The sequence below is a fragment of the Mya arenaria genome, chromosome 14 (assembly GCF_026914265.1).
Source record: "Mya arenaria isolate MELC-2E11 chromosome 14, ASM2691426v1".
NCBI lineage: Eukaryota > Metazoa > Mollusca > Bivalvia > Myida > Myidae > Mya > Mya arenaria.
In genome coordinates, this window is record NC_069135.1 from 34,675,510 (window position 1) to 34,700,381 (window position 24,872).

At 36.3% G+C, this 24,872-nt stretch overlaps 1 protein-coding gene across 1 annotated transcript in view; it reads left to right on the forward strand.

The window, feature by feature from the left end:
* The window catches only part of LOC128217616 (serine/threonine-protein kinase mTOR-like), a 45,105-nt gene that overhangs the window by 11,159 nt on the left and 9,074 nt on the right, over nucleotides 1-24,872 (forward strand). Inside the window, exons 16-44 of the mRNA XM_052924880.1 lie at nucleotides 56-261; nucleotides 547-669; nucleotides 1,099-1,182; nucleotides 2,825-2,917; nucleotides 3,469-3,603; nucleotides 4,163-4,301; nucleotides 4,829-5,076; nucleotides 5,499-5,585; nucleotides 6,145-6,312; nucleotides 7,232-7,344; nucleotides 8,779-9,034; nucleotides 9,851-9,994; nucleotides 10,467-10,609; nucleotides 11,330-11,492; nucleotides 11,913-12,125; nucleotides 12,926-13,166; nucleotides 13,723-13,916; nucleotides 14,263-14,370; nucleotides 15,284-15,409; nucleotides 16,336-16,467; nucleotides 16,975-17,093; nucleotides 17,278-17,512; nucleotides 18,172-18,269; nucleotides 19,626-19,722; nucleotides 20,406-20,504; nucleotides 21,489-21,611; nucleotides 22,057-22,239; nucleotides 22,594-22,728; nucleotides 24,545-24,719. Of these exons, the coding sequence (XP_052780840.1) occupies nucleotides 56-261; nucleotides 547-669; nucleotides 1,099-1,182; nucleotides 2,825-2,917; nucleotides 3,469-3,603; nucleotides 4,163-4,301; nucleotides 4,829-5,076; nucleotides 5,499-5,585; nucleotides 6,145-6,312; nucleotides 7,232-7,344; nucleotides 8,779-9,034; nucleotides 9,851-9,994; nucleotides 10,467-10,609; nucleotides 11,330-11,492; nucleotides 11,913-12,125; nucleotides 12,926-13,166; nucleotides 13,723-13,916; nucleotides 14,263-14,370; nucleotides 15,284-15,409; nucleotides 16,336-16,467; nucleotides 16,975-17,093; nucleotides 17,278-17,512; nucleotides 18,172-18,269; nucleotides 19,626-19,722; nucleotides 20,406-20,504; nucleotides 21,489-21,611; nucleotides 22,057-22,239; nucleotides 22,594-22,728; nucleotides 24,545-24,719 (4,380 nt within the window). The remainder of the gene's footprint in view (nucleotides 1-55; nucleotides 262-546; nucleotides 670-1,098; nucleotides 1,183-2,824; nucleotides 2,918-3,468; nucleotides 3,604-4,162; nucleotides 4,302-4,828; nucleotides 5,077-5,498; nucleotides 5,586-6,144; nucleotides 6,313-7,231; nucleotides 7,345-8,778; nucleotides 9,035-9,850; nucleotides 9,995-10,466; nucleotides 10,610-11,329; nucleotides 11,493-11,912; nucleotides 12,126-12,925; nucleotides 13,167-13,722; nucleotides 13,917-14,262; nucleotides 14,371-15,283; nucleotides 15,410-16,335; nucleotides 16,468-16,974; nucleotides 17,094-17,277; nucleotides 17,513-18,171; nucleotides 18,270-19,625; nucleotides 19,723-20,405; nucleotides 20,505-21,488; nucleotides 21,612-22,056; nucleotides 22,240-22,593; nucleotides 22,729-24,544; nucleotides 24,720-24,872) is intronic.

The following is a 24,872-nucleotide window of genomic DNA, read 5'->3' on the forward strand; positions in this document are numbered from 1 at the left end:
GCACAAAATATAAGACCAAAGTATTAATATTTAATGACTTTCCATCATGTTTCAGACCCAGACATCCGTCTATGTGTGCTTGGGTCTCTGGATCAGAGATTTGATGACCACTTGGCGCAAGCAGAGAATCTCAGTGCCCTGTTTGTGGCTCTCAATGATGAGGTTTTTGAGATAAGAGAGATTGCCATTTGTATGATTGGAAGACTCAGTAGCAAGAATCCTGCCTTCGTCATGCCCTCCCTGAGAAAGACTCTTATACAGGTAAGTACTTGAAATGTTTTTTTTTTCTTGTGTAAATGTCCTCCCTGATAAAAACACTTATATTAATAAGTACTTCTAGTGGGGTTACCATAAAACACTGTTGATAGGGCGCTAGCATAGAAATACACTTATACAGGTTAATACTTTTAGTGGGGATTCTTTCTTGTGTATGCAACAGAATGGTTACAGAAGTGTAATTATAAAATCAGGTTTTTAGGAAAAAAAGAAGTATGTCAAAAATGGTAATGATGTTTCCAATCCCAATGTGAAGGTGTTGCATTTCAGATTCTAACAGAGCTGGAACACAGCGGTGTGGGTAGGAACAAGGAGCAGGCTGCTCGTATGTTGGGCCATCTCGTGGCCAATGCGGCCAGGCTTATAAGGCCATACATGGACCCCATACTTAAGGTTTGTGTATGCAGGAGAAGTTACATATGGGTGTATTTTAGTTTTCTGATACATGGATTTTATTAGGTACAACGATGCAAATTTTCCTCTTTTCAGCTGATTTCCTCCTTTTTTTCTGATCTATATAAAAAATGATTTTTTCTGTATAGTGTGATGGGGATACTTATATTCTTTTGTACTGTACTTTTGTTTTTTCGTTTCCTCTTATTTTTGCCAATTTGCGTTGGCATCCCTGTAGGTAGTCTGTTTTTCATATAAAGTAGTATTATACGCTTAGTGTCGTCATTGTCTTTGTTGAACCTTAGCCATTACTCAAAAAATTATTAAGATATTCACATGAAACTTTGTTCACATATTACCAGTGACAATTCATTTACATTTTTGGTGACTCTGCTTCAAGTAGCTTGAATAACCTGCTTGTATTTTCAGGCTCTTATTCCTAAGTTGAAGGATCCAGATCCAAACCCGGCTGTCACAATCAGTGTGCTAGCAGCCATAGGGGAGCAGGCTCAGGTAAATCAAGTGGAGTTTTATTTAATTGATTGACCTCTAATTGAATCAAGCACAGACTGATGTTAGTGTTGTGTAACCTACATGTAGGAAAATACACTCTGAGTCTGAGTGATTTAAGTAAAAGTTACTTTACTGGCCACACTAGGGACTGAAATTATACACGACTGCGAAGCTTAAGTTGAATGATTTCAATAAGGAAGTTAGAGGGTTAAGTTACTAATTTGTACCATATATTGTCCAGAACTGCATATTTAAGTAGCTTGTGTATTGGTGTATATATCATTGTTATTTACCTGAACCCTACTAATTGTTCAGTAAAGCTTTGCTTACTCGGTTACCTTTCTGATATAGTAATTATAGTATACAAGAAAGCAACAAAAAAAACACTCTGCAACATGTTACAATGTATTGTTTATAATGAAAATGTAAACACAGGGACTATAATATATATATACCTTGTTCTATGCTTTAGGTTAAATGGAGCAACATTTTTTTTCTATGACTGACACATTTTTGAGCTTTTAATGGTAATACAACCAGTGTACTTTCACCTGTATTTCAATTTTCAGGCATGCATCAAAACTAAAGATGTAAATATCTGCATTTGAATGAGATAACAATGCATTTTTGAAACTTTTTAGGAATTGTTAACTCGTAGATCTGGAGTTTTTATTGAAGTTGAAATTATTTACTCATGCATGCTTTGCGTAACAAAAAGATAACTTTTCAGAATAGATCTTATGACCTAGGGGTAAATTGCATAACCAGAGAGGCAATGTTAATTTGTGTTTGTTTGTAATGTCATGGTGTGTTATTTTGTGTGAGCCGAAACACATTTAACGGCATTCCAACAACTTTCATAATTCGTAATATAGGGGAAATATAAAAGTAATGTCAATGTTTGATATAAAAGGCAAGAATTGCAAAAAAAATTATTGCTATGACATACATGTATTTTAATATAATTTTACTATAATTCCTATACATGTTTCCTAAGTTTCCTGTAGTGTGTTCGTGTTACAAAAATGTAAATAGAGTATAGATATATATTTACACATATGTATGCTTTTCAAAGAAAGAATTAAGTCAATAATAATTATGTTGTGAAAGCCTTGGCCCCATTAGGGGTTGATGCATTTAAAAAAAAATAAAAAAATGTTGGCCTGATAAGAATGTTACCAAGAAGCACATGTTTAACATGACAATATGCTCATGGGTAGAAAGATACAAGATACAAGATGAAGATACAAGAATCTTTATTTAAAGTCTGGTATATGATAACAAGAAACATAAGCTCAATAAGCTATTTTCTGACATGAACAACAAACATACATAACAAAACATAACAATGAAGATGCTATGCTCATTGATTGATGAGCAAGAAAAGAACATGTCAGCATTGATGTCTACTAGTGGTGCTCTTGTAGAGGTATATTATACACAGAAAATGAAGGCAGATATCATTATAACAATAAACCCCAGAGAAAATTACTTTATTTTTTCAGAATAATTTTTACAAGTTGCTCAAACATAAATCTGTCTTTAAGAGAGGCCAACGCCACTTTTTAAGTGTTGACCCCTAGCAAGGCAGTAGGCACTGACTACTCGTGAAAATCTCATTCTGACATTACCCCTGTTACAGGTGAGCGGTATAGAGATGAGAAAGTCCATGGACGAGCTCCTGCCCATCATCATTGACATGCTTCAAGACTCCTCCGCTCTACAGAAAAGAGAGGTGAGAATATGGGAAATTAGTCTTTAAAAATACAAAGACAAAAATGCAACTTATGTGTTTTGCCAAAAATATAACATATAATAAATCATTGGGCCTGGTCAAGTTGTAACTGAAAGACATTGCTTGACTATCAAATGCTATGCAATCACTTTGATTGTTTAGTCAGCAGAGTTGCATGAGTTTGACTGCAAACTCCAAATATGACATCTATGCATAATACCAGTGTATCAAGTCTGGTTAGCGCAGTGGTTGTGCACTCGATTCTCGCCTAGGCGACTGGGTTTGATTCCTGGTCACCTATTCAGACAAGTGGGTTTCCTCTGGTTACTCCGGTTTTCCCCACATCACAAGACCACATTGTGTAAAAGCTGTGCCAACGAGAGTGATGTTGTTATAACTTGTTTCACAATCATTGTGAAATATATAGGTTTAAGCAAGTGTTCTTTAATACCGTATCTAAAACAACCTATGCTTATTTGTGTATAAATAGGGAAGTCAGGCATGAAAGCTTATTTCATTGAAAGTAATGCAGTCTTATTTGCCCCTTTCAGGTGTCACTGTGGACTATGGCCCAGCTGATAGAGAGTACAGGCTATGTGGTGGAGCCCTACAAGAAATACCCCAAACTGCTCGAGATACTCCTGGAATTTCTGAAGACAGAACAGGCCACTGGAATTAGGAGGGAGGTATGATGGGAAATCAGTGGCTTAATAATAATGGGAGTCTGCTGCTTAGAAAACATGTATTTCTATCATGCCTCTCGGTGAAATATGGAGTTTTATCTGTGAAATAACAGCAGTGAAAATACCAATTTGATATTTTCACTACAAACTTGTGAATCAAGATATAAACTTTTAAGAACTACTTTAAGACCTGACCATACTGAAATCAACAACTATCCTATAATTTGTTTATAGTTAACTTTGGTCATCTAATGCTGTTGTGATAATGTGATTATGATGGATGTTGTCAATGATCATGATGAGATTGGTGGTGATGATGATGTTTTTGATTATTATGGATGAATTTGTAATAATTATGGTCGTGGTGTAAGTGGCTGCGGCAGCAACATAGGCAATGATGGTGACAGTGGCAAGGACAAAACAAGGTTAATAGTAACATTGTTGATATCAGGGAAGATGATTTTACAATGCTCTGATGATGATGAAGGTGGTGGTTATTTTAAGATGATGAAGAAAATGATGAATATATTGCAGTTTCTTTACATCTTCAACTGTGTTTCAGGTGTTGAGAGTGTTGGGCGTTCTAGGAGCCCTTGACCCTCACAAACACAAGATGAACTTAGGGCTCATTCAGTTGGGGGAGGCTGGCACAGTACTCAGCTTGTCAGATCCAAAGGGTGGCATGGAGGCTACACTTGATGGTAGGAATTAGAACAATATGGTAGAAATTGGAATTCAGAATTGTTGGAAAACTATCATGATTTTAAGGGTTTTTAATATTGAATTCCCCATGCTATTTTAACATTAAATTCCCCATGTTACTTTAATATTGAATTCCCCACGGTACTTTAATATTGAATTCCCCACAGTACTTTAATATTGAGTATTCCACGGTACTTTAACATTGAATTCTACAAGGTACTTTAACATTGAATTCTCCACGGTACTTTAGCATTGAATTCCGCAAGGTACTTTAACATTGAATTTCCCACAGTTCTTTATCATTGAATTCACATAATACTTAAACATTGAATTCCCTAAAGGTACTTTAACATTGAATTCCCTAATGGTACTTTAACATTAAATTCCAGGTACTTTAACATTGAATTCCCCAGAGTACTTCTATATTGAATTCCCTACAGTTCTTTAACATTGAATTCCCCACTTGTTACAGACATGCATGGGTTAAACTGCATCACAAAAACGTTTTTTCTACACTTTCTTCCAGAGAACACCAGTGAAATGCTTGCCAACATGAGTGCTTCCTCCACTCTGGAAGAGTTCTACCCAGCCATCGCCATAGCAACACTAATGCGTATCATCCGGGACCCGACCCTCTCAAAACACCATACCATGGTTGTCCAGGCCATCACGTTCATCTTCAAGAGCCTGGGGATCAAGTGTGTGCCGTACATTCAGCAAGTCATACCCGCCTATCTAACTGTGATTAGAACAGCTGAGCATAACTTCAGAGATGTAAGTTTGAACACATCTTATATGAATTTTCATCATATATTAGCGAAAGGCTTTGTCAAAGTTGATATATGATAATGTTATAATTTAGATAATATCATCTAAAAAGTACAAAGTTTGTGGAAATACTTCTTTTATAATCAACTTCTTGGTTGTGTTGTAGGAATGTGATAGATTTTAAGAAATATAAATGAAGTATCTGCTATGAGTCAAAGTTAAAGATAGATGTTTCCAACTCCAGTACAAGATATTTTACGGAAACAATGTTTATGAATTTTGATGGCAAAGTTCTGAAATGTGTTAAACTTCTGGAAGGCTAGAGTTGTGTCAATCCATACTGAAACATTATCATGATAGCATCAACTGAACAATACAAAAACATATATGGATACAACATACCTGTAATCTGTGACATTTTATTACAGTTCCTGTTCCAACAGCTGGGTCTCATCATTGCCATTGTCAAGCAGCACATCAAGCCTTACCTGGACGATATCTTCAGTCTTATCAAGGTGACCGGGATTTCTTGTAGCTTTGTTTGCGAAATTTACCTCGACAGAAAATAAAAACTGTTTTCTACATATTTATCAATAAGTGTTACATTGAATGTACTCATATCTGGAGTTTGAGTTATCATTAGAGTTTTATTTCTTAAAATGCAAGCAATTTGCCTGTTAAGATTTTGCTAGAGTTAGTTAGACACAATTTCATGAAACCTCTGATCTTAATACTCAGTAGTAAATATCTAGGAAAAAAGGACCATTTCACATCATGTATCCTAGGGGTGGTTTCCTACATAGGAGATTTTCCACATTACTGCACTGTTGAAAATCATTCCTAGGTACACAATTGCTCATAGAAGTATTGATGAAACTAGCCCCAGATAAGTGTGTAATCTGAGTGCAATATTCTGGAATAAAATACTTTAATTTCAATATGGTGGGGACATCTGTCTTATCTGGGTATTCAAGAAGTTAATGTCTTCTGTTTTCATGAATAAATATGATCATGATTACATCGTTTTAATAGTTGTGGAAATCATCAAGATGCATACCTTCACTTGTTTTGCAGGAGTTTTGGACACCCAACAGTGCAATGCAAAACACCATCATCCTGTTAATAGAGCACATAGTGACAGCCTTGGGCACAGACTTTAAGGTGTTCCTACCCCAGATAGTACCGCAGATATTGAAGGTGTTCATGCACGACTCCAGTAGTCAAAGGGTCGTCACTGCCAAGGTAGGTAGAGTTCATGATGAAGGTGCAATGTACTGTAAATGTCGTATTAAAGGCGCATGTCCTGATAGATACATAGGGATCTCTTTGAGGGTCAACTTTCCGATTCTGCGACTTGGAGATTCCTAAGCTTAACCCTTAATTTAAAAAAATGCAATTTGAATGGAAAGCATAAAATTGGCACAGTTTGTTGATAGAACACAGTCATGATCAGGCTGCTTATGTCATACATATAAACCCATACCCTATAGTATAATTTAGGTTACACACCATCTACTTTTATAACAGAGCATTCTTGCTGCAAGTTATGCATAGATGTATTGAAGCCCAGTGTTTAGTATACAAATTTATGATTTACACACTAGGGTGTGTAGCAGATACTAGTCACTCATTGGTCAGTTGTTGGCTTTCAACTCTGCATACCTACTTGGTGACTGGTAATCTTGAAAAGTGTTGTCAGTATTTGAAAAGTGTTTTCAGTATTTGATATTTATGACTATACATAACTGATTATCAAATTTAGCTTATATCAAATAAAAAGTTTATTGAATGGGGAAAAATGGTTCTTATTTAGCACACAGGGTTTTGAAAAAAAGACCATGTGCCCACCGCAGCTTATAGGACATTTATGGTATTAGATCCTCAGTTGGGATCAGTTTCCAAGAAATTAAAAAACAAGCTTTTGTCCATTGTTTGATGTTTTCATTGATAGTACCAGTACTTTGCAAAACATAAAAGTTGTCCATCCATTCCGGATGGTCTTATCAAACATGCTAATAATGACAATTTCCATCTTATCACTCTTGCCTATATATTTAGTATGTTATGTCCCTTGATCAGCTTGAAAACAGTAGTCAAGCATTTCCATCCAATTTTGATTCTCTTGTTAGCTTGTATCCCTGACATGTCGCCGCTATTTCAGTTGTTGACTGCCCTACAGCTGTTCGGAGCTAATCTGGATGACTATCTGCACCTGCTTCTGCCCCCTGTGGTCAAGATGTTCGACTCCTCCGACATACCCATACCTGTCCGGAGGTGGGCTAAAATATTTTTTTATGTAAATTTAACTGTAAATGCTGAAGTACTATTTAAAAGCAGGCTGCCATGTTGATATTGTTGCACTCATTGTAAGCAGGAATTAATTCCAGTTAATTTTTCTATTGATGTCCAATCTTCCTCCCAAGTTTTTTTGCAAAGTTCTTCTTAAAGTGATACTTGTATTTAAAATCAATTCATAAAAATTTGTAACAATCATAAATTTTGAATGATAAACCTTTAACTACTTACTAAATAATGCATTTATGAATAATATTAAATACTGATTACAAAATTGTAACTGTGTATTTAATAGCTGAAAATGCACAAATATTAAATGACTGGTGGGTCCTAAAAGATTTACAATGATCAACTATCATCTCATAAGGTAGAAATACAGTAGAAACTCACTAAACCGGAACTCAACAAAACCGGAATCCTCGGGATACCGGACTTTTTTCAGAGTCCCGGTTTTCCCCTTCTATTTTCAATGTAAAAAAATCCCTACAAAACCGGAACCCGGGAATTCCGGATACCGGACAAAAAATCAAGAAAATTTGTTAGTTGTCAACGTAATTTTACCTCACAAAACCGGATATATATTAGTTCCAATATGTCAAAATGATTTTATGTATTAGGAATACGCGAATCGCGTGTCACTTGGTTTTGACAGCCGGTGCGTCGTTAAATATTGCACCTGTGATGTTGTGTTAACTCGATAATTGATAATGATGATTGCGCTGTGGATTGGCTGCCGCACGATAATCAAAGATTTATATGATTGAATCAAATTAGAGCGGTGCGTTAATTAAACTATCAAACATAATTAACAAGCATTAAATTACAGATAATCGGATAATTTGTTTGTTTGTTACTCAAATCAAGAACTTTGATTGGTGATGAAGTGGTCATTTTCGCAAGTTGTTTTATTTTAAGACTTGGAAAAAAAGATGATTATAAAAATGCAGAAATGTTTAATTATGTTTACCACTTTTGCATGGACATTGATATACATGTATTAATGAATATATATTCTATGAATTATTTCAAGTTACTTAAACCATTGTTGATATAAAATAAATGTTATCTTTATGTGTTTTGATTTTATTCCAGTTTTCAACTTCCCTTTAAAGGTTAACTCAGTTAATATTTTGAGTAAACTTACTCCGTACATCAAATTCTCACTTAACCGGAATCCTCACTAAACCGGAAATTTTGCCCAGTTCAGACCTTGTCCGGTTTAGTGAGTTTCTACTGTACCTTGTTTTCTGCACCTTAATTTCAAATTAAACAGGGTATCCTTCATAAGAGTTATTGTTTTCAAAATTTATTCATTTTCGGTAAATTAAAACAAACTGCTTATTTGGGAGGAAGAGTGTATCTTTGATAGAAAATCTTTCTGTCATTCTCAAAATCACTGTTTGCCTTTAACAGAGTAGCCCTCGAGACAGTGGATCGTCTAGCCGACACGTTAGACCTGACTGACTTTGCTTCCCGGATAATCCATCCCCTGTCACGTACCCTGGACCTTACGCCGGACCTTCAACAAACTGCCATGGACACGCTGTGTGCTCTCGTGCTACAGCTGGGGCCCAAGTTCGTTATCTTTGTTCCCATGATTACAAAGATAACAACCAAACATAAGATTCAACATCAGAGGTTTAATATCCTCATGTGCAGGATTTTGAAGGTTTGTTTCTATATGATATTGTTCGCAATTATGTGTGAAAAACCCTCTTTTTTGTGTCACCTTTTATTTACAATCAATTACTTTTGAACATCTTGAAACTTTCCAGACACATTGGCCATGATCTGTACATGACCCCTATTGAATGTTAAGGTCAAGGTAACCATAAACTAAATATAGAATTAGGCAGACATTATAATGTTCAGCGTCTGATGATCGCATCTGTTTTTATTGTCTCACACGTCTGTGTATACAAAATATGCCTTCCCCTCATTTAAATTACATTTTAATGACTTGGTGTAGAGTCTTCAAACTTGGTATGGAAAGTAGTCATTCATTAGTCATAAATGACTGCTTATGATTTTTGGGTTGAAGTTCAAGGTCATAGTGACCTTGACTTGAAAAACTATTTGTGTTCCCAGGAGGTGACACAATCAGTTTGTGGAATTCTAGTTTTGAATGAAGTAAATGATTATGAAAAAAATGCCTTCTTTCTAACCAACATACCATACAGAATAAAACTTTCAATAGAAATTCTAAAAAAATAAATAAAATATGCTAACAAGATAAAGACTGTTGGAAAGAAAAAAAATAAGATGGTCAAGCATGTATGTATTAGTGTTTTTGATATTAAAATGATGAATTTGTGTAGAAGCTAAAAACACATTTTTCCTAACGGCCCCCACAATACCCAAAAAAGATGACCCAATTTGTATGTTGTTACATTGCTGGCACAGAGCTTGTGGATAGAATTAAAGAAAGGAGGGTAAATTGACAAATTTGTATCAGTCTTAACTAAATAATATCCCTATTTTCCAGGGCTCAACCCTAGCCGAAGAAGAGGAGGACCCAATCATGTTGTTGTACCGCCGGAACCGGGAAAAGGCCGTCGAGTCGGAGAAAAACAAGACTGAACAGACAACCATTAAGAAGCTTCATGTCAGCTTTCAGAACCTGCAGACGGTAAGGAGCATTCAAAATGGTCGAGATTTGATATTTTCTAAAATCCAGGCGCGTAGCTAGGGCCAATTTGGGATTATGCAGAATTATGGTATATTAACCCCTTCACCCCGTACCCCCTCGGTTTTTATTCCAAATTTGGGGTTTTTGGTATGACAAAAAACTTTGACCTGTCAAAATTTCATTACGCAAATGCAAATTTACGTACAGTCAGCTACGCGCCTAAAATCCATTTGAAAATTTTGGAAGAAAGAAACATAAATCATTCCATAAATTTGAAACTCTATAAGCCATGTTTATCAATTTATATATTATGATAATATTATTATTTATATATTATTAAACTATGATAATTTTTTGCAAATTTTGACTTTTTCAAAATATGACCATAGGTAATGCATTACTTTCTCAATTTAAGATATAGTTTATTGCAAAATGAAATCAATAATGGTAATGTATATAAATCTTCCTACAGGCACTAGGCAAGGGTCGTCGTGAATCTAAGGAAGACTGGATGGAATGGCTAAGAAAACTAAGTATTGAGCTGTTGAAGGAGTCCCCCTCACCTGCCCTGCGATCATGCTGGGCTCTGGCACAGTCCTACAACCCTCTTGCCAGGTAGTTTGTGATATTGAGGGCTTTGGTCAATGGATAGACCTTTATGCAACATTCTGTATGATTTGATGATAGTAATCATGTAATAAAATAGCTCCCACCTTCGAGTCCTTCACAAAATAATAATTTAAGATGTAGCAATAGACAAATTTTGATAACATTTTAACTTGATCTTGAGAACTTTGAAACCGGCATTGATAACAGTTTAACCATGGCCATGTTATGGTGAGTTTACTGATAGGACCACATTTTGAGTTAAATTAACTCCAGAGGGACTATTATTTAAAAGAATCAAAATTTATCTTCAGGTAAGTTGACTGTGAATTGCTATTGCTTAATAACTTGTGTCCGTTTTTCGCATTTATATACACTTTAAGTCATGAGGGTTCACATGGCAGGGTCGGGCCATAATGTAGCTAATATGCACGGATAGACCTTTATCAACTCTAACATAACAGCAACAGTATGATTTGATGAAGGGGCTGACTTATGACATGCTGTAGTAACACCAGCTTGTCATTGGCTAGCAAATGGACCACTTTACACCTAAGGGCAATTTTAATGGAATGGTGCTAAAAAAAAATAATAAGTCTTTGCTTTCAAAAAGCTGCAAGCATGGCAAAAAAACCAGTAACTGAAAATACCAAAATTGTACATGTATTTGTATCAGCCAATAACTTTAAGTTTAACTTGTATTTTAAACTTTTCTTTGCTCTGTTCCAGAGACCTGTTCAATGCAGCATTTGTGTCGTGTTGGACTGAGTTGACAGAGGAACAGCAGGATGAGCTCATAAACAGCCTGGAGCAGGCCCTCACATCGCAGGAAATACCAGAAATTACACAGACCCTCCTCAACCTGGCTGAGTTCATGGAGCACTGTGACAAGGTCAGTAGAGTTGAGAATCAATCATGCATATTGCTGGTCTTTGTCGAATTACTTCTCAGTTAACACTCCATGGGCTGATTGTTCAGAGCTTTGTTATAGTTAACAATGTTGTTAATGCCATCATTGTTAACTTTCAAATTAATATTGCTCTGTAAGTTGCACAGATACACTTATGATCTGCATTTTTCCTAACAAGAGGTGAGACAACTATTTCAGCTGTTCTTGTTTTATTTAAATATATGAGCATATCATCAAATAGTTCACCATTAAAAGTTACCAACAATGTCGTTAATCCCGTTGTTAACTTTAACAAAGTTCTGAAAAATCAAGCCATTAATGTCTGAAGCGCTTCTTGATATCCAATCCATGTATTGGCCCCTTAGGCTCTCACTTCCACACCCTTAAACTCCTTTATTTCAGGGCCCTCTACCACTTGAGGCCTCCTTACTAGGAGCACGAGCAATGAAATGTCGCGCCTACGCCAAGGCCCTTCATTATAAAGAAGAGGAGTTCCATCGAGGCCCCACCACAGATACTTTAGAGGCCCTGATCAGCATAAATAACAAGCTCCAGCAGCCAGAGTCAGCTGCAGGTGTCATGCAATATGCAGAGAAGCATCATAGGGCTGACCTGGTAAGGAACATCTGTTATATTAAGCCTTTATGCACATACATTTATATTAAAATAATTTGTTTTATATCAATTTGTTAACAATTCTGTGTCATTTATTCCATGTCATAAAGTTGTTGTCTACATGTTGTCTTGAACAATTTTGAATGTGGGTCACCGCAGGTCATAAACTATGGTAGTTATCTAGGTCAAATCATAGGAAAGTCTTAATCCTAACTCATAAAGTCATTAGTTTATATCCAGTTGTTCTGCAACTTTGTTAAAATACTTGTCTACATTTTGTCTTGAACATTTCTGAATTTGGGTCACAGCAAGTCAATGACTAGGTCACTGCCGGTAGGTCAAATCTTAGTAAATATTTTCTTCATGTCATAAATTCAAAAGCTTTTATCAAATCTTCATAAAACTTGTTCCAAAAGTTTGTCTGCATTGAATCTACTGTGAATATGAGTCATCTGGTAAAAAAATTAAAAAGTTATTAGGTAAAATGTTTGGAAACATTTTTACCTGCTCTAGATTTAAATATAAACGATGTTTTTAAAAATATATTGTGCATGTTAAGTTTGGTGATTAAGTTATTTGTATGAAAATATTCCTGATAAATATAGGTCTTCATGGTTAAAAAACTTGGTCACTAGCTCAAATCTTAGGTTTGCAAAATTGCTTTGTCTATAAAAAGTTTGACTTTAATGAGGCATTGCTGCATTGGCATCTTGTATGATTGGAAATCTAGGAAATCATTCGTAGTACTCAAGCCATGTTCTACCAATCAATACATACCAAACCTTCCGTCTTATTTGCAGAAAATCCAGGAGGGCTGGTATGAGAAACTCCATGAATGGACACGAGCCCTGTCAGCGTATGACAAGAAGCAGGAACAGAACCCAGAGAATGAGAACCTTATGCTGGGCCGCATGCGATGTCTTGAGGCGCTCGCAGAATGGCAACAGTTGCATCAGCTGGCGCTTGAGAAGTGGCCCACTGTTAGTGACGATGTACGGAGTAAGATGGCCACGATGGCGTCGGCTGCTGCCTGGGGCTTAGGTAAGTTGGCTATGACACGTTTTGCTGCAGTGTTTAAGGTACATGTATGTAGTGTCTAGAGCTGCAATAGCCCTTGAAAAGTGGCCCGTTGTTAGTGACGATGTAAGATGGCGACCATGATTCTTCTGCTGCCTGGGGCTTTGGTAATGACCCCTTATCTGCAGTGTTTAAGGTACATCTTTGTTGTGTTAAGAGTTGCACCAGCACTTGAAAAGTGGCCCGTTTATTAGTGGTGATGTATGTATTACGGTGACAATTACGGCTTCTGCCACTGCCTTGGGGCTAGGATTGTTAAGAATTTATTGGAAGTTTTGGGGTCCCACTTGAGAAATGCCATCCATCATTGACAATGTCTGTAACAAGATGGTCACAATAGTTTTGGCATCTGGCTGTTGGGTTTTGTGAGTTTATTTCGGGTAATTGTTATCATAAGATAAGTTTCTGTTCTTCTTTGATCATCACAACTGATGAAATTTGAAGCATCAATGTTGATAACATGCATAGTATTTATTGTGTTGAACCTGAACACTCAAAGACTGTCTGTTTAATCTTGCAGGTCACTGGGACAGTATGGAGGAGTACATGCTGTTTATCCCGCGGACATCCTACGACGGTGCATTCCACCGTGCGGTGTATGCCGTACACTCTGAACAGTACCAACTGGCTCAGCAATGTATAGACAAGTCACGTGACATCCTGGACACTGAACTGACCGCTATGGCTGGGGAGAGCTATAGCAGGGCATATGGGGTGGGTGTTTTACAACCGGAGTTACTGCACTAATATCTAAATATTGTGCAACTCAAATGCATCAGAACTTTCAGAACTACATACAAAATGTGTTCTTAACAACCTAATGACTTAAGTGGGAAATTATTATTATGTTTCTCCTATCATATTGAAAAAATCACTAAAAAGTCATAACGTTTCCTTATTCATATTGAAATATTCACAAATAAATGTCAGGTCTGTATAATTAGAGGCAATGATGAATGGTTGCATTTCGTTCATAATATTTCAATCAGATCATACATAAGCATTATCATAAACTGACCAATGCTGTTAATTAACTATTAGTATTTGGATACTCTTGTAGTCGATGGTTCATGTTCAAATGTTGTCCGAGCTGGAGGAGGTGATACAGTTCAAGCTGGTGCCGGAGAGACGGGAGTCCATCAAACAAATGTGGTGGGACAGACTTCAGGTATGTATTATCATATTATGGGATGTTGCTTTCTTGTTACTGTCACCACAATTGTCAAGATGAGGGGATAAAGTCCAAGCTGGTATTAGATATACTAGGGCCAATTAAACGCACATGGTTGGACAGACTTGTAGCTTATATGAAGATCAAATGAAATATGGATGACATAGCCTTTGTCTTTTCATTGGTATTATTGCCAACATTGTCATGCAGCAACCATTATGGTGTGCAGCATTTTAGATTATTGCCAAGAGGATAAAGGAATGATAGGCATGCGTGCATGTTTTTTTTTTCTGGAGCATTTCTCCATAAGGTTTCAAAATAATGACCTGAATATGGAATGATTAATAACTGGTAATGAGTAGAAGTGCGGATTGCAAGAAAAGTGACTTTACCTTTCCTTGTTCAGTTGAAAAAAAATGAACAAAATGCCTTTTCAAATCTTTCTAAAAAAAGGAGTTAACATAGGTAGGGCATTGACTCCTCAGCTGGTGCTGCAGTAGTGCCCTTTGATGCATTCACCATTTAGGGAATTAACCTGTAGTGTTTTTTTGTGTAGGGATGTATAGGCTGGCCGAAGGACTTGCTGAAAATTATACAGTTACAGTCACTTATAGTCTCTACTATTCAGGACCTGAAAAATTCCACTTTTTACATAACAAGCATACTTAAATTGTTCCATAATGATCAACAGGGGTGTCAGCGTGATACTTTAATTGTCCCATTTCACCCAACAGGGGTGTCAGCATGATACTTGAATTGTCCCATTTCGCCCAACAGGGGTGTCAGCCTGGGCAGGATGACTTGCAACAAAATCATCCAGTTGCAGTCACTTGTCTCTCTTACTCAGGACCAGAAAACTTTCCGTTTTAACATATCACACATACTTGAACTGTTCCATTTCTCTCCACAGGGGTGTCAGCGTGTGGCAGAGGACTGGCAGCGAATCATCCAAGTGCGGTCTCTTGTTGTTTCCCCAATGGAGGACATGAAAACTTGGCTTAAGTATGCCAGCCTCTGTCGCAAGAGTGGAAGACTGGTAAGACACTTTTGCATACATACAAATATAATTTTTAGGGATTGATAACATTCGTTTATGTGTTCATAATGTATGAACATAGTTAAGCATATGATCAAATTTCATCAAGTGCCCTTAGTGCTTCTTGGAAAATTTTCTCACTGCTCTACTGCATTCATACTGAATGAACACCCGAAAAAATGTGATCAATTTCTATATTTACATTTTAAATCATTCATCACCGTGGTTAAAATCAGTAAAATCTTCTGCAGCTGTGTATTTGTTGTTTCAGAAAGGTTATCAACAAAATATGTTTGTATAAAAGAATAGCCGATGGTTGTAACATCGTATATCATTGGTCATTTACATGGCGCTAAACCAGTCAAATTGCAGTATCTAAATAAATTATGATGTCATTAACCCATGTGGTTAAACAATGACAAGTTGTTTCTATATACAAACAACTAGGCAAATGTTAAAACCATGACCGTACATAAAGTAAGATTTTGGATTTGTACTTATTATTATTCTGACTTCTCTGAATACCCGTAATACTTGGCCAATTATTCATAACATCATTGTTAACTTTTAAATATTTTCTGCTCCATATGTTTCATGCCATAAATCTGTGATCTGCAGTATTTCTTACTAGATTATGTGATAACTGTTTCAGCTGTACGTGTTCTATCTAAATATATTATCAGCACATCATAAAATAGTTTACCTTTAAAAATTACCAATGATGTCATTGATTACGGTATTAACATGTTGTCTGAACCATCAGACCATTGACACCTATGCTTGATATGAGCCACTTTGAAAATATAAAAAATCTACTTGTTAAAAACTTTTTTTTATAAAAATGCTTGGTTGTAGTATATTCGGGCGTTCATCATATTTTTTTTCTTAAAGTTCAACCATCATTTAACATGTACCTTCTATTCCAGGGATTGTCACACAAGACGCTGGTGATGCTGCTGGGCACAGACCCCAGTAAACACCCAGAACAGCCCATACCCACAACCCATGCACAGGTCACCTTTGCCTACCTGAAACACATGTGGAAAAACAACCAGCGGGTAGGTAGAATATCTGCTGTGAATATAAAAACATAAAGTTAAAACTTGCTATGTCGAACTAGGTTATATCAATTTTTTTGTTATGTTGAACTTTTTTCAAAAGTGTTTGTTTAAGTTAGACATGATTTATAATTCGGTAAGATGGAAGGTTTGATATCTCAAAGAATTTCCTGAGGTCCGAACAACTTTAACATATCAAGTTTTGACTGTACATTTTTTATACAATGTAAGGATTATAGGGTGGTAAAATATAGACCAGACATATATGGAAAGGGAGATTTTTATTAGCCTTTGGTGTGAATAAAGCATGGAATGGAAGTCCAATATATTTTGTCAAAAAAATGTCTGTTGTTCACTTTAATTTTTTATAGCAATCATAAACAGTATCAGAAAAGTTCTTATTAGTTTTCATATACCCATTTCGTGAAGCCGGCTGCCTTATTATTGCAGTTTTATTTCCAAGGCTTAAAGTTAATACAGGATTTCCGTTCCCTTCTTCTATTGCAGAATGATGCCTACAAGCGTCTCCAGCATTTTGTGTCCCACTCCCTGCAGACCCGGGCCATCCAGCTGCTGGCACCAGAAGATGTATCACAGAGGACGGAGCTTAACAAACTCATGGCTAGGTGGGTACTGCTCCATAGTACAGTTAAAATACATATAGTGGTACTCAGTCTGCAGTCTGGCAAAACCCATGGTCATATAAAAGATAACAATCAGGTTGCAGTCTTACACAACCTATGGTCATATAGATTTAACAAGAACTGATACAAGAAGGCCCCTAGTGAACTACTGTCTCTTGTTTTACAGGTGTTACCTGAAGCTCGGAGACTGGTCTGAGGCCAATATGGTCTTCAGTGAACAGACAATTCCACAGATCCTAGAATACTTCAGCCTGGCCACGGAGCATAATAAGAATTGGCACAAGGCCTGGCACCAGTGGGCTTTAATGAATTATGAGGCCGTTCTCTTCTACAAGCAGAAGGATTTGGGCTCCAGTCAGAACCAAGAAATTAACCTGCCCATAACACCCAGACCTGACACGGTAGGAGGCAATTATTTGTTTTCTCAGTGAATCTGTTTGGCTCTCATTGAAGCTCCTTACATGACTTTCTATATAAATCATCAGTCAGAAGGCTTTGCTATTAGTTTTGTAGATGGTAAATAGGTTTTTTTTATATGCCTGTTTTAAAAAAAAAAAAAAGGACATATTTTAGTTTTATTTGCTGCATACTGTTAGGCGGGCAGTGCCCAATGTGCTGTAAGACTTTGCCCAATCATCACCAAATATGGTCAGAATGTGTATTGGCATAATATCTTGAACATGTTCAATAACCATATCGCAATAGGCAGTCAAAAGTTATTGCCCTTTGATTATAGAAATAACCACAAAGTGGTCTTGTCTGCTAAATAACTAAAGAAGCCTTTGTCTAATCACCTACATGCTCGGCCAGATTGTTTATAGGCGTAATATCTTGAACAAGTCAAATAACCAGCCCTATGGCTATCCTTACCTGACCTCAGGCAAATAGTTTTGACTATTGACCAACAAGGTGTTCAATAAGTGTATTTTTATGCCTTTTTCACATTAAAAATTGTTACTGAAAATTTGAAACATTGTATAAAAATGAAAATTGTCATCCAGTCAAATGGTGGTTATCGATGTAACCATAGTATTTAAATGTACATGTGATTGTTCACCAGATTTCCGCCAAGATTCACAAGTACTGCGTGCCTGCGGTGGTTGGGTTCTTCAAGTCTATCAATCTCTCCAACCAGAACAGCCTCCAGGACACTCTTAGGTAGGCACCAGTGTATAGACCATTCATTTGTTACCGGGTCAGGTAGGCACCAGTGTATAGACCATTCATTCGTTACCTGGTAAGGTAGGCACCAGTGTATAGACCATTCATTTGTTACCGGGTCAGGTAGGCACCAGTGTATAGACCATTCATTCGTTACCTGGTAAGGTAGGCACCAGTGTATAGACCATTCATTCGTTACCTGGTCAGGTAGGCACCAGTGTATAGACCATTCATTCGTTACCTGGTAAGGTAGGCACCAGTGTATAGACCATTCATTCGTTACCTGGTCAGGTAGGCACCAGTGTATAGACCATCCATTCGTTACCTGGTAAGGTAGGCACCAGTGTATAGACCATTCATTCGTTACCGGGTCAGGTAGGCACCAGTGTATAGACCATTCATTCGTTACCGGGTCAGGTAGGCACCAGTGTATAGACCATTCATTCGTTACCGGGTCAGGTAGGCACCAGTGTATAGACCATTCATTCGTTACCTGGTCTATTGTTTAAAGTTGCACTCTCACAGATTATAAGTTTTGACACTTTAAAACAATTGTATCAGAATCGGCTGATTTTGGCATCAATGCCTTCTATTCAGTCATATTATATGTATGACAAAAGAGATTGTTTTGTAAACTGTCAAAAATTTCATTTTTCTTAAATCCTTAGTAACCCTTTTAGTCATAAAAATCAATTTTTCGAACGTAAACATGATTAATTGCAATCTGATCTTTTGTCAGCAGTCTTATATCACTGGTTTTCAGATATATGAACAATTTGGCTCATTCAAAGACATAAAATCAAAAAGATGTTAAAAGGATCAATCTGTGAGAAAAAGCCGAGCTTATTTCAATGTCTTTTACTAGTCATTAGCACCGAAAATCCTCACACCACAAGCCATAACTCAAAACAACATCTAGATATTAACATGAAACCTGGGACACATGAAATTTGTAATATTTCGCAATTGTGTTTAGTAAGGCTGATGGCTGGTATGTTTTTTGAGTAATGTACCTTTACCAATAGGGGAAGATTGGCGAGCATCTAACTCTAGTTTGTGGTACTCATGTTACCATCACATAAGTCACCCTCAAATTCTCGAGCAGGCTTAACCCCCCATTAAACAGGATTAAGCTAAGTGTTTTGTGACTTTTTACAGGATATAACTTTATAAAGATAAATACAAAAATGTTTTGTTATATCCTGTTTTAAAAAGAAATTTGGCTATATACAATTTTTATTCTTAAGATTTTTCACGAAATCAAGAGTTTATGTGGTTATATTTTGCATTAAGACAATTGAAGTGATGTTGTTTTTTTTAAAGTATCATTCTTGTGAATTTCTTGTGCTACAGACTGTTGACCTTGTGGTTTGACTATGGACAGTGGCCGGAGGTACATGAAGCACTCATTGATGGAATCAAGGCCATCAAGATCAGTGAATGGCTCCAGGTAAGCTCATCATTCTCAATGTAAGCTTCAGGTTATTGTTGTAGCACTGATTGGGAAGATTATTAATTTTTTTGTTAACTTATTAATGTTGTTAACATGTTTGTTGTTAACTATGCTTCAGGTAATTGTTGTTATAATTGTAGTACTGATTGTGCTTGATTGTTAAATTTTTTGTGAACTTATCAACGATGTTAATATAACAGTTGTTAACTTTCAAAATTGTATAGCTCTGGGATTAAAATGGACACATTTGTGATGTGCAGCATTTCTAACACAGTTGGAGACAAGTGTTTCATCTAAAAATATGAGCATGTTACAAAATTCTCTACCTTTTAAAGTTAACAATGATGGCGTTAATCATGAATGTTAACTTAAACAATGTTCTCAACAATCATGCCATTATGTTGAATTCTGTTCCGTCTATCAGCAATTGAGGATTTCAAACAAAGATTTTACCTGTATAAAGAATGTGCTAATGATGCTTCAAGTTTCGCAGATCAAAGTATAAGTCACATGTTTGGATTTACAGAGACCTATTTGTTTTTGAACATTATGGTGTATTTTCAGTCATTTGACTGAATGCCATGTTATTTCTATTATTAAGTCACATTTTTAGATTTTATTCATAATGGTGTATATGTTTGGTTGTCTAAATGAATACCATTTCACTTAAATACTAACAGGTGATTCCCCAGCTGATAGCTCGAATAGACACGCCCCGCACCCTGGTGGGACGCCTGATCCACCAGCTACTGATGGACGTGGGGAAAGAACATCCACAGGTTGGTTCTTCAATGTTAAAGCACTAATTCCAGTTAGCCCATTAATTGGTACGCTCTTTCTCACCAAGGCATCTTGTTTCCATTCTCAACCTGGGTTTATGTGAGATTTGTTTGTGGGTTTTCTCAGGGTATTCCGTTTTCCCGCACAATACAAGATCAAACTCTTAGGCAAACATTTTGCCATCAAGATTGACTTAGCATAAGTGAATGTTCGGTTATGGATAAAGTTATAAGGAAAAACCATGCAGAACATACTCCAATGTCACAAACTGGTTAGATATCTAACTACTAGTTAGTGCTTGAAATAAACAATGATACCAAGATGTTGGTATTTCTTCGAGAATGATTCCATTGGGTGTTTGCCTATTGTATAGTCAAAATATATTTATATGAATCAAACTCCAATTAATGTATTGTTAATGTCAATAGATTCATGTGTTTACCAATCAAAACTGTTGTATCTTGAGTTATGTATTAGATAGGGTTACAGCCTGGTTTTCAAAATGACCGGGTGCTGCAGAAGAGGGACTGGGTTCTAAGAGAGAAAAGGGCACAATGTATTGGGCTGTGCAAAACTTGAATATTATGAATTTCACCAAAATGTTAAAAATTGTGTTTAGTTAAAGTAATTACATGTTTAAACCACCAAATAAGTTTAAAGTTAACATTCATGATCTTAGGCTCTAATAGGTTCTAATAAATAAAATTGAGACTAATGTTTAGTCTTAAGCATTTAATTCTATGACGGCAGAAGGAAGCCCATGCTGGTCTTGGTGCTCCCAAAAAGGGGCAGGGTGAAGCACCTTTCAATAACTCTTTTGCTAAAACCCTTGATCAGACCAAAGATGTGTAATTATTTCAGTTGAAGAAATATGGCACAGCAATAAATCATGAACCAACTTATTTTTACATTAAAAGAGTTTCACATACCTGTAAATTTAACAGGTTACTTCAGCAAATAATTTTCTTTCGTCTTATACAAAGGCTTTGATCTACCCGCTGACTGTGGCGTCCAAGTCTGCAGTGCAGGCCCGCCAGAACGCTGCCAATAAGATCCTGAAAAACATGCGAGAACACAGTAACACCCTTGTGCAACAGGCCATACTGGTAGGTCTTAGTTGCAAGTGGTTTGATAGTTATATTACAGTATCATTTGATATTATTTAAACTCAAATACACAGCTTAACACTTGAACATAAAGCCAAGATGGGCCTAGTTTTCAGTTAAAATTAGATGAATACCAATTCAAAAGATATTGTCTACGAATAATATCGAATTTAGGACGTTGAACGAATCCATGAAATTCACAATCATTAACGGTCAAATTTTGATTTAGACAATATGTACAAAGTCTCTCATCTTGTGGAGTAGCTGGTTATAGTGCGTTGATGTTTCAGCAATATATACACGAAGTTTGTGATATTGCAGCATTGATCAGCTTGAATTTTCATTATTTATGTATTTAACTTTAATTAATGATATTATTCAATGTCATTTATCAAGATGTTGATCATGTAGCTGCAGATAAATCTCTCGATGTTGTTCAATATAGGTCAGTGAAGAGCTGATCCGTGTGGCAATCCTGTGGCACGAGTTATGGCACGAGGGCCTGGAGGAGGCGTCACGTCTCTATTTCGGGGAGCGGAATGTGAAAGGAATGTTCACCACTCTTGAACCGCTTCATGCTATGATGGAGAGGGGACCGCAGACACTGAAGGAGACTTCATTCAACCAGGTAGGATTATGTTTGTTCGTAATTGATAGAGTTGGATATTTGGAAAACAATTTATTGTCAAAAGTTTTTGGGACCTTGTGAAATACTTCGAGATAACTAACATTCAATATAACGGAAATACAAAAAGTGTGTAACTAACCCCAACACATTGAGAAAAGTTTGACATAACCACAATATTGAGATAACAGAGATGTACATAGCAAGTTTTGATTGTTATGGACTATCAAATAAAAACATGTGAACAATTCCTGTCTTATTCTCTTGTTAAAGGTTTTATGTATTCATGTACATTAAAAACAAGGACATGTGATTCTCATAAGAATGTTCTTTGTACGTGGAAGGTTTATCTTACAGGCTTATGGTCGTGAACTGATGGAGGCTCAAGAATGGTGTAAGAAGTACCAGCGGTCTGGCAACGTGAAGGACCTCACTCAAGCCTGGGACCTGTACTACCATGTGTTCAGGAGAATATCCAAACAGCTCCCTCAGGTAGAAGCTCTGTCATATCTCTCTTTAAGCGTGTCTATATTTCAAAGTAAAGAGAAAATCAACTTACAGTCGAACCCCGTTGGCTCGCACTCACTTAGCTCGAGTTCCTTGTTTGCTCGAACTGATGTAAAGCCTTGGCAAGTTGTGGGTTCCAGTCTCATTTGACCCTTCTCACTGCAACTCAATGGACACAAATACTTGTTTCTACCCATGAAATAGACTTAATCCCTAGTAGCAGTATTCCCAATCAGGATAAAAGCCCCAATTTCTCGAAACTTCTTAAGTCCCTTATAACAGGATTAACCCTTTAGCGCATGTATAGGAGATAGGCCGACATAGCTCATTACCAGATGTATACGCATTTGGCCGACCGTATCCATTACTGGATGTAAACGCATGGCCCGCATATTTCAATAGGGTCATTTCAATATTTCAATTTTGCATCTTTCTTTTTGTAAACAATATCCCGGATGTTTATAAAATTAAAGTTTAACCTTTTGTGTATTGATTTTCCCTTGAAAATATCGTCTGCTAAATTGAGAAGGTGTTTATACTCCCAATCGCAGGTGTGATATCCCACTGTGACGTAATAAGACCACGAGCTAAGTACTGTATGGAATTTCCCCCAAATTCATTGATGCGTAAATCATTAAATATATTACGTCAGTTCAGTTTACCATTAAAATCAATTGAGATTATATTTACTTAAAGGTAATATTTTGTTTACAAACAAAAGAAACAATTAGTAAATGAGAAAATGATGGGTAAATTTTCTGTGAAGCTTATATAATGTCCATCATAGTTTTGGCTGTAAAATAGGTCATGTGCAAGCGTTTTGTTTGATCTAGATCTCTTTATTCATACCGGAAAATCATTTATCGGCTTTCTTTTTTTGTAAACAATTTTATGAGGGGGTAATAAAGTTAAACAGACACCTTGGACTGGATCTCTCAGCTGGATGACACCGGATATTCCTAACATATTTCTGTGTATAAATACACAAGAACATAAATTGTCGGCTTTTTAATCCAGATGGGTCTTTTTTATGATAGGGGTAATAAAAATTAGATCGATCCCAGCATTTTATTACCCTTTGATTTAATGCAATTATGACATTTCAAAGAAATGTTACAAATCCATCTTGAAAATACATTCACAGCTGAAATAAAATAATTAAATATTTCATCATTGACACCATTTATTAGATAATTTAATTATCTTTAAAAATGAATTCACACAAAAAAGATTTGGACACAATTATTTGGAGTAACATTGATTTTAAGGTCATACTGCTGTATTCATTTTCTCATTTTCAAATATCCAGAAAAGTACCTATGCAGATAAGGACTGCTTATCAGTAAGATGGCTATTGACTGGGAGGTGTAATCTGGCCACTTGTCTATGTGCTAAAGGGTTAAGCTAATCTCACTATTTTTGTTGTTCTATAAAATGGGTTATATTTACTTCTTCAAGAATTTTTAGAAATTATGTAGGAATAATCTTAGCTACAGTAATGAGCGATCAGGAATACTTTTTTTTATAGTAAAAAAAAAAATTGTCAAAAGACTCATTGACGGCCATTTGGGTGGACTAGGAATAATCTATCTGTATGATTATCAGAATAAACCATTTTTCATTTATCAAAATCCATTTTCAGTATGTATTTTGGCTACTTGAAATAAGCGACTTAAGCCTGTTAAGCTTAAGAAGTTTCCAGAAATTGGAGCCAGTATAAGTTATTAATCTATTGTTAATTCAATACCATCTCTAACATCCCCTGTATTCATATGTGTTTAAATACATCTCCCCTTTCCAGCTGACGTCCCTGGAACTCCAATATGTGTCACCTAAGTTGCTACGCTGCCAGGACCTTGAGCTAGCTGTCCCTGGCACGTATGACCCTAAACAGCCTGTGTGCAAGATCAGGAAGGCATCCAGTTCACTTGCTGTCATCACTTCTAAACAGAGGCCAAGGAAACTCTCCATATATGGTAAGTTAAGGTTTATCTCCAATTTGAAGAGTTTTGCGCTGTTTGGTGCATTGATAGGTTTAATTTCAATATGAAGAGGTTTGCCCTGTTTGGTGCTGCTTATAAATCAAATCTCTTTCATAATAACCCTGAAGCATGTTATGGGATATTATG